This window comes from Ixodes scapularis, unplaced genomic scaffold (assembly GCF_016920785.2).
Source record: "Ixodes scapularis isolate PalLabHiFi unplaced genomic scaffold, ASM1692078v2 PGA_scaffold12__126_contigs__length_90152505, whole genome shotgun sequence".
Taxonomy (NCBI): domain Eukaryota; kingdom Metazoa; phylum Arthropoda; class Arachnida; order Ixodida; family Ixodidae; genus Ixodes; species Ixodes scapularis.
In genome coordinates, this window is record NW_024609838.1 from 29,226,306 (window position 1) to 29,236,298 (window position 9,993).

At 47.5% G+C, this 9,993-nt stretch overlaps 1 protein-coding gene across 1 annotated transcript; it reads right to left on the bottom strand.

The window, feature by feature from the left end:
• Window positions 1–1,970: 1,970 nt before the first annotated feature.
• Window positions 1,971–9,429, bottom strand: LOC115316640. The gene is made up of 2 exons (XM_040221494.1): window positions 9,258–9,429; window positions 1,971–2,624 (listed from the first exon to the last, which is right to left on the bottom strand). Exons 1-2 carry the CDS (start codon window positions 9,399–9,401, stop codon window positions 2,010–2,012), a joined length of 759 nt encoding a protein of 252 aa, XP_040077428.1. The 5' UTR covers window positions 9,402–9,429; the 3' UTR covers window positions 1,971–2,009.
• Window positions 9,430–9,993: the final 564 nt, after the last annotated feature.

The window sequence follows — 9,993 nt, forward strand, 5'->3', positions numbered from 1 at the left end:
TAGACGTCTCGAGGCCCGGAAGTTGCTGTGGCAAATATTTCAGAAACAGCCGATTCTCGACAAACTTATGTCATAGTAGGTAAATCTAGGCTTCGCATCTATTATTTCTAGACGTTTCAATTCCACATTCGATATTTGAAAAAGGGTTCTTCCTGAGTCAAGTCCTGTTCCATTTATTCGTCTATAGCAACGCCCCCAGCAACGGTTTGTCTGGAGTAGTGACGTAACATTTACAGGGTCAACTGTGGAGGCAGGTTAATGGAATCCCATTCGCGTCATATTCAAGTAGGGTCGCAACTTGCAGGTGTTGAAAATAGTCCAGGCAGGTGTTTTTTAAACCCCACTGGCCCTGACGTTTTTGTTTTTAATTGTACGATATTTATTGTGTGCCTATTTGCATCGCTGGTCTTTGTCCTCGATCGTTGTGGCAGCGGCCATGTTTCTATAGCACGGAGTATTCTAACGCTTTATCTCGCTACAGGTTCTCGGTAAACTCAATCGTATCAATCCAGCTGCACTTTTTTGTTCCCACTGTTAAGCCTGAAACACGGGTGAGCAAGAATCACCACGCCTCGCGCTGCTGCACGGCGTAACCATAGAAAGCACCACCGACGCTATGACGTAGCCCAATGCAGCACCACAACGGCCCAGCGTCAACTATGATTGTCAAGGTTACGCTGCTCAACGACGCGATGCGACGCATTTTTTGCTCAGATGTGTTTCATATTGTCGTCGAAATGGCCTCCATGACAGCAAAGCAGAACTGTTTCACGGTTAGAGAACGCTGCTTTGCCATCCCCTATCCAATAAAAAATAAACAAAACATTTAAATAAAAATATCGCTCCTCAAAAAAAAAATTTAAGGCTCCAATCTACGCCGTGAAGGTGGTTTGACAGCGAAGATGTGGTATCACCTGCAACGATTGCCCGCTGCACCATAGACCCTCTTTATGGCAAACGCCACCAGGTGGTGCTCCAGTTTTTGGCTTGCTAGAGAACTTCCAGTTTATAAAAAGAATGAACAAAGGCCACCTTAACACCGCTGCTTGAAATGTAGATGAAACGTTTAACCATCAATTCTACATGTGAAAGACAAAAGAAGCAAGGAGTGCGAGATCTGTTAAAATGTTTCGAATATTCCTTGCCTCCTCCAAAATGCAATATTATACCGCCGGGGGCCCTCGTTAAATCTCCAACTTTGCTGCCCGTGTAGCATTTATGCTTTCTAGCACTGGTGATATAAGCAAGCTCAACAGGCTTGCACTCGGTGCGACCGGAAGTCGCTTGGTACGCAAGCGGTAGTTCATGTTTGTAAGTCTATACCAAATGATTGACGAAAGAAAAGTAAATGCACTGTACCAAAACATTTTTTTATATGAAAGACTTCGTACGTTGTTGTTGGTGCGACAGCTTTAGCAATCCCAATCTTTACCGAGAAATGCTACGTACTTCGCATTGCTAGCGGGGCTAGTGACGTCACTCAACACCTAGGTTGTGTTCCAAATCTTACCCAAATAAATCCGAGTTACTCCGGCAGGTTGTGTCACGTGAACATCACAGAATGAAAAGCGCAGGACGTGGGTAGGTTTTGGAATGGCAAGGGCACAAAACCCTTACCCTGGAGTAAGGTCAAGTAAATTTTGGAGCACGACCGTACTCTGTTTCTGCCGTTGCCGCGGCACCTTATGCAACAGCAGTCTTTGCAGAGAAACGCATGCGGGGAGCATTACGTGCTTATCGTCTTCTCGCGCTCCTTATATCCTCAAGTGGTTTTGACACTTGTGGTCTTATTGAAACAAGTGTCGAAACCACACCCTAAATGATAAAGCCTGCGCGAACGGTAATAAGGCGCGCGCGTCGGTTTTCTGTCGACGGACAGGAAAAAATCCCACCTGCAAATCATACACAACTTCACTGTAAAAAAAAAAAAAGTAAGAAAGGTAAATATGTGGTGCGATTTTAACGGCCCTTATGTAGCCAGTTGGAAAATGACAGGTCAGAAGAAGGCACTAGGACAAGAAATGTGTTGTCCTCCCTTCGATCTCACTGTACTCATTGAAAAGATAAGACTGCATACGGGTTTTTGCGAGAGTCATCCCTCGCAAAGTTGCGGATCTTTCGGTGAGCTTTCTTTCGCATCCGTTGAAGGGCCCTTCCAGAAAAGCTGAAGGGCCGTTGAATGACCCCTCAGCTTTTCTCCGCATCTGACGATTTTGCAGTGAGCTTGTCGCCGTTGAGCCTCTCTCCGGTGAGCTTATGTCCCCGAAGTTTATCTGCGCTGACCTCTTTTCCGGTGAGCTGATGTCAGGTGAGCTCATCTTCGGCGGGTGTATGCGTCGTGGAAGTACCTTCCGTGAGCCTATCTTCGGTGAGCTAATCTCAGGTGGGCTTATGCCAGGTGGTCTTATGTCCGGTGTGCTCTGTTCCGGCGAGTTAATCGCCGGTGAGCTTTTTTCCGCCAACCATCTTGAGGGCTTCGGCGCGTAGTCAGCCGGCGAAGTCATCCAAGACGATCCGGGGTAGGGTTGGGGCACAGGCGTGAACGACGGTGGCCCAGGGGGACACTGCACTGCGACAACGTTTGGCGGCCGGACCTGGGGCACAACCGAAGGCGCAGCCTCTGCCTGCGGCGTTGACAAAGGGTGAACGCTGGTTAAGGCTAGAATCTTGACAAGAGGCTTATATATTGATCGGGGTTAAAATCCTTTCTACTGGCCAACCGCCGCTTTCGGTGTTACGTTGGTGAATATATGTATGATCGTGTCGGCATCGAACACCAAGTCTCTTTTGTATGACGCATGATCAAGTCTGACCAGAGTGCGCTCAAATCATTCCTTTCGTCGGGAGCCTATACACCTTTCCAAAAAACGCTCCTAGGCCGCCGCCATGTTGCTGATGCTGATGCGGCTGGTGCGACTCTCGCGCCCTCTATCAACTAAAAGTTTTCTGCCACTCTCTGGGACTGTGAAGACCCGCTCAGCGCGGTTCTCTACCTACGTTTTTGCGGTTTTGCATTCGACGTTTTCTCGCCCCTTTTGAAAGTTTCCACCTAATTTTTTTTTATGCGTGCTGCGTACCCTTTTTGTGTTATCTTCCATTGTGAGAATTAAGGCTGGCAAGTGCCTGCCATTCAAGCTTTTCTGTTTTACATTCACGGGAAACGAAGGAGGTGAAGGACGTAGAACGACCCTCGACGCGATTTTGCGAACATTGTTCTCCCCCCTCCCAGAGATAATCCGCGTAGAATCCTCAGTCATCTCCAAAAATAGTTGTCCGGGTTGGGGTGAGAAACGGGTCAGTCGCGTTTGTTTCTTTGCCTTGGTGCGGTTGTGAAAGAAGGAAGCTCTCCCCAAAAACGTGCCCCAAAACGAAGTCATCTCGGATTCCGTCCGATCGTCAAGCTGTGACTGTCGTCGACTGTGACTGTGTTATTTGAGATCTTTCTTAAATAAACTCTTTTCGGATAACGCTGCATCGTGTGGTACGTACGATATATTGTTCGAATGTTAACACTTCCTCAATCGTATGTCCGTGTCCTGTCCATCGGTAAACATGTTATTTGTGAGCGTGAAAAATGCATGACTTTCGGCCCTGTTCTGTTGCAATTTATTTTTGACAGCAAAGCGCTTTGTCGTTTAACATGCGGCGAATCCCGCGACGCCGTCAAAACTTATCGTAAGAAAAAACAAATAACTAGAACTATACTTTCCAGTCGCATTCGTTCTGTCGCGCGCTTACCCAACAAAAATAGTTTACAGCTTTTTTTTTTTTCTTTTTTTGCTTTTTTTTTTTTAAATGTGGCACAATGCTTTCTCAATGTCCTCGGGAACATACATGTACCATGAAACACAAAATATAGCGGGAAAAGACGAGAATTTAGCCGCCAGCAGCGTTTGAAACTGCGCCTACGCAGGCTGCACCTATTGAAATCAGTCCACTCGGTTAGGGTTAGGAGGGACGCCGGTGAGAGTCTAGCCTCAAACTCAGTGACTGGGCTCGAGAACGGTCTGTTGCCCCTGGGGTCGAGTGTTTTTTGGAAAGGTGTATACACGTTTGCAAGTCCTGTCTCAGGGCGCCGCCATCTTGCTCAGTTGGGGTGCGCTTGGACGCGGCCATAATCCGATTACGACGGCTTAGCAAAGGTTCGTAATCGGATTATGACGCGTCCAAGCGCACCCCGAACAAGATGGCAGCGCCCTGAAGCCGCACTTGCAAACGTGTATAGACATTTTCCACAGGGGCGCCGCCATCTTGAATTGTCGTCACTTCCAGTATGGGCGACGACAAAATAATAGAACGTTTCAAAATATAACTAGCAAAAAAAATAGAGGGGAGCCAAGACGAGAATCTGTGACGGTTAGGTTTATGTCCTAAATGCCTTCTATTGGCGTGGCGGCGGCAAAACAATGTTTTCGCCCATACTGGAAGTGACGACATTTCAAGATGGCGGCGCCCTTGTGGAAAAGGTCTATACACGTTTGCAAGTCCGGTCTTACTGCGCCGCCATCTTGCTCAGTGGGGTGCACTTGGGCGAGGCCATAAATCCGGTTGCGACGCCTTAGCAAGGTTTCGAAAACGAATTATGAAGCGTCCACCCGTGTCCCAACCGAGCAAGGTGGTGGCGCCCTGAGACCGGACTCGCAAACGTGTGTACGTCCAACCAAAAGGCGGCGTTCTGAACGAAACAATCATCTCCAGTCATGAAAGCAAATTTTACGATGAATGCGAAGCAGACTTGAGAAGTAATCCTTTACAAGTAACGGATTACTTGTAATCCATTACGTTTTCAAGTAATTTTGTAATTACCGTGTTACTTTTTTCAAAAGTAATTTGTAATGTAATTTCGTTACAAAATATTGGTAACAGATTACTTTAACTACTTGTTACTTTCTAAAAATATTTGCATAAAACAATAACTGCAGCAATACGAGCAGAAAATTCAGCACCATAAGGAAAGCAAGTTCTACAAAATAGAAAACATCAGGAAGGGGAGAATAGCAGAAAAGAAAATACGATTGTTTGTATGACCGGTCACTAGAACCACTAGAAAAACGGGCAAGGCATGTACAAATACACGAAAGACAAGGATCAAGTAAGACAACGCCGAGTAGGCTCTCCGTCGCCTTCCATTGTGTTTTTCTTTTTCCCCCGGGGAGGAGAAAGCTCTTCGTGTTTATTTGTTTCTGTCTTTTACACAGTTTCACCCTTTTCAACTTCTTCGACGTCTCCCGCCACCTGCACATACATCAAACGCAGGTACGTACCCCCTCGATGCGCGGGTTCACAACTCGCATAATATGTGATGTAGCCTCGCGCGAGGGGTCGAGTTCTTTTTGTTTTTGATATGCGCTACTTTGTTCTGTAATCTATTTCACCTTATAATGTACCGCAGGAAAAGCTACAAGCGCGAGCTCCTTGTTCTAGGGCACGTCTTGGTTGCAAAAGCTCTCGTGCATTAAAGGGATACTACAACGAAATTTCGGCGCTCATTTTTTGGTCTATATGTGTTCAAAAGAGCAGTATCACATGAAACATACCAATATCTTGCTAAAAATGTCTCGAAAAGGAATTTTAAAACGAAATAAACGATTAGCAGAGAGCACCTGGTGGATGTCGCTAACGCCTCGTTTGTAATGCTCGTCTAGGAACCTTGACAGCTAGTGACGGAGGTTGTCTCGTCTCCGCCCACGATGAGAGAAGGGGGGAAGGAGGAACTCCCCTCTTCCCGAGAATCCCTTTTGTGTGTCGCAGAAGTCGCTATTGTCCCCCTAGAAGAATATAGAAGATTAACCCGTCACTCAAAATTCGTACAAAAGCAGCCGCTTCGGTGGCTGGAACGACTAGGCCATCCTCTCGACGTCAGCCTCGCCGTAGCTTTGCTCGTCTTGAGACGACCTACGTCACGATTGCGTTAGATGTCACGTGCTCTAAGCTGGGCCTTCTCCGAGCGCTTGCCAGAGTGGGCCGTTTGTAACGAAAAATACAGCCACCAGGATCAAAATACAAACGTGCGACTGTCATTTACGGATATTGTGGATCATATTCAACCTATTTTTGAACACGACGGGAATATTTAAAATTTCGTTGAAATATCCCTTTAAAGGGATACTACAACGACATTTCGGCGCTCCTTTTTTGGTCTATATTTGTTCAAAGGAGCAGTATCATATTGAACATGCCAATATCTTGTTAAAAAGTCTCGAAAAGGAATTTTAAAACGAATTAAACGATTAGCAAAGAGCACCTGGTGGATGTCGCTAACGCCTCGCTTGTAATGCCCGTCTAGGAACCTTGACAGCTAGTGACGGTGAGTGTCTCGCCTCCGGCTACGACGAGAGAAGAGGGGAAAGAGGAACTCCCCTCTTCCCGAGAATGCCTTTTGTGTGTCGCAGAAGTCGCTATTGTCCCCCTACAAGATTATAGAAGATATATCCGTCACTCAAAATTCGTACAAAAGCAGTCGCTTCGGTGGCTGGAACGACTAGGCCATCCTCTCGACGTCAGCATCGCCGTAGCTTTGCTCGTCTTGAGACGACCTACGTCACGATTGCGTTGGATGTCACGTGGTCTCCGCTGGGCCTTCTCCGAGCGCTTGCCAGAGTGGGCCGTTTATAACGAAAAATAGCGCCACCAGGCTCAAAATACAAACGTGCGATTGTCATTTACGGATATTGTGGATCATATTCAACCTATTTTTGAACACGCGGGGAATATTTCAAATTTCGTTGAAGTACCTCTTTAAGGGCAGCTGTCAACGGTATGAGCTCGCGCTTCTAGCCTTCGCTGCAGTACAACATAAGGTGAAACGGAGTATAGCAGGCTCTTGAGGCACGTTGAAAAGCGCCCGGCGCGAGGCTAAGAGCATGGTCTTTGAGGGTACGGACGATACTTCTTTTAGTTTACTTGTCTGGGCTTGGTGGTCGAGGCCACTCCTCACTTTAAAATCAATTGTCAACATGAAAGGGGGGCGGAGGCTCTAGATCATTTAAGGAGTGCTGACAGAGAGAGAGAGAGAGAACGCGTAAAAGTGGTGTGATCCTCTATTGTTTTGTGAGACCGATGGCCACCGCTTCTCTCGCTCTCAATGCCCTCTCCTCCCCTGGCCTCCACGAATATTGGTAGGAAAGTCAGAACCAATGAACGATCGACAACCCGTAACCGCCACTTTTTCTCTGACTGGTCGAGTTTTCGGTCATGGAGTGTCTGTCGTCTCCATGACCACGTCTTTAAAAATCAGGGCGTTAAGGAGAACAGAAACCTAGAGTTTCAGTGCATATTTGCTTGCCAATAAAAGAAAAAAACCATTGTCATCAGCAAGAACCACAAACTCTAATCTACGGGAACAGATCAAGGTAAGCTGGGACACCTGCATTCTGCATTGGCTATAGACGCTTTGCAGCAGCTGTGCGTGGGCGCCGCCATAACTGACCTTCAGTTTTTGTTCCCCCTTATTACGTTCACTTCACTTCATTATTGCCATAGCAGTCCAGGTTATTGACATCTTATATTCTATTTTGCTCCCCAGCATTGACCTTTGTGGAGGCTCGTCCACACCAATTTCAGTGGCTCGGTATCTCGGTAAAACAAGAGAAGGTCAGCAATGGCGGCTATATCCTGGCGCGTGTGTAAAGTGTCTATACATTGTAACGTAAGAACCAAGTTTTTCTTTTCTTGTGAATAACAGGCGAAACACCCGAGCCAAAAGGGAGCTTTGGTAGATCGCTTCTTTAGCTCCGAATCTCATAGCGGAGCATGCGCAGCGCTAGCTTTGTTGAATTCCAGGGATCATTTCCGGACGCCGTAAGCTAGCGGGATGGCGGGTGTGGTTGCAGCTTTCGGTGCCTTTGTCAGCTTACAGGTAAACGGAGTGCACCGACACTCTTTCTCTTAAATACAATATTTTATTTTTACAAGGACTACCGTAATACGGGCGTATGAGAAATGCAAAGTAGTGTTTCAGAAAATTCCAGAAAAATATCAAAATTGTTTCTATTGTTTTCTGGACAAGTATACGGAAAAAGTAACGTGAAAGGAAATCTTAACGTAACGAGTAAAGTAATCCGTTACTTTTCAGCGAAAGTAATTTGTAACGGTGATGCATTACATTTGAGGCTCGGTAATTTGTAATTGCAATACATTACCTTTTTCAAGTAACGAGCACACGTCTCATGCGAAGCGCATACAATACGTGCCAGGTGGGGACAACATGAATCGCGAATAATTCACTCCCGTTTATCTGTGGTTTGGATCATCAGTTCGTTGCAACCAACCCCCCACGTTAAATGTGTTTGCTCTTGAATGTATATATACTATATGCCTTATCGATATATATAGTGGACATGACGGCGGGTAGTTCACATCATTCTGTCGAAGGCCGCGTGAACAACGTAAAGACGGATGAGTATAATAAATGTTAGAAAAAATACCGCGCGGTATAAATGTAAAAATATAAAGCAATTCGGCAACCCTATAAACCGACATAAGCCATGACGCGATGTGAAAACGTTATATAGGGAGTATTCACTGGCGGTCATAGCTGAGCCCGCTGCTGCTTTCTTACCACCGGGGAGGAGAGAGAGGGGAACGATGCTTTTGTAAGAGTTCTGAGTGGCTTGTTAATCCTCTATAACCTTCTAGAGGGAGAATAGCGACGTCTGGGGAAGCCTAAGTCCTACAAAGGAGAGTCCCGGTGATAAGAGGATTTCACCTTCCCCTCTTCTCAAGCGGTTGCCCGAGAGCTGACGGGAAACTCTTCCCGGGCATGCGCTGTGAGCAGTTTCCTCAAATATCGCGTCCAGTGAACACCTCCTATAGGTTTTGGTGTGACCCATAGATTTTACGCTTGTAGCAGATAAATGAAGGTCGAGTATCGATTGCCGCGGAATGCATACAAATACACTATCGCGCGATGTAGCGAGTTCCGTGCATCTTATTAGAGAGTTTTAGGGAACCGTTTTTGCACATCCGATACGGTATCCGGACTTTCCGGTACGAACGGCGCATGTGCGGGTCTTATGCGGTAAATATATGCGTAGTTCGCACTGGAGGGCCCATCGTACCACATCGGATGTGCAAGAACACCTTCCTAAAACTCCCAATTATCGCTTCGCAAGACACGTCTGTAGTCAGTCGATGCGTGACCTATCGGGCAGCACAGTCACGCGAGGTATAAAGCACGTTTCGGGCATTGTCTTCAGACTGTCTTTCGTGCGATGCATCAGTATATAGAAGCCGATCGCGCGGCTTTAGTTGGTCACCCTGTTGCGACGTGCGCACGCTCTGTAGCTGGAGACACAGATGACCACGAGCAAGGCGACGACGACCAGCACCGCCACCACGATGGCCACGATGGCGCCCCAGGTCAGCTGGCGAACGCTGTCCGCGAGGGATGTGGGCTCCATACCGGGAAGAATCTGGACGGTCAGGTCCCTGGGCGTTCTGCGAAGCAAAATCTAAACATTTCAAAATGCCGGGTTTCTCAGGGGGGGGGGGGGGGGGGGCGCAAGCTACCACATATATATCACGAGGGCCATACGCACCTTCGTGTTTGAACTCGGCGCGTTCAGTAGCGGAAAGGCGTTGCGTTGCGTTGCACAGCGCATACGCGTAAAGCTTGTACGCACGGTTGCGTTGCAACGCAGCTGACCGCAGTGAACAACCAATAGAAGCTTGCTATCGGCGCATTCGCTTAACCAGTAGCAATGGACCTCGTTGAGAAACCCAAACAAACACGGCGGCGGCTCTGCAGTTTTCACCGAGGATCTCCTCAGTGCTCGAAAGTGAGCAAATGGACAATTTTTTGCTCGAGTGTGGCGCGGGCGGGCAGCGAATCCAATTGGCCCCTATACCGCAAGTGACCGCTCCTGACAGCAAGCACGCCGCAGCGCACTCAAACGCGTTCAAACGCGAACGACGAAAAAGAAGACGTACCTCCCCCCCCCCCCCCCCCTCCCCTCTTCTATCGCCACTGTACGCTGGATCAAGCTCGTTTCT

What these genes read in the sequence shown, in the direction of transcription:
- LOC115316640 (XM_040221494.1), bottom strand. Translation starts at nt 9,401, where the DNA reads ATGGAGCCCACATCCCTCGCGGACAGCGTTCGCCAGCTGACCTGGGGC. An exon ending in CGTGCGCACGTCGCAACAGG is followed by an intron (nt 2,625 to 9,257) that starts GTGACCAACTAA and finishes TCAACGCCGCAG; the next exon opens with GCAGAGGCTGCGCCTTCGGT.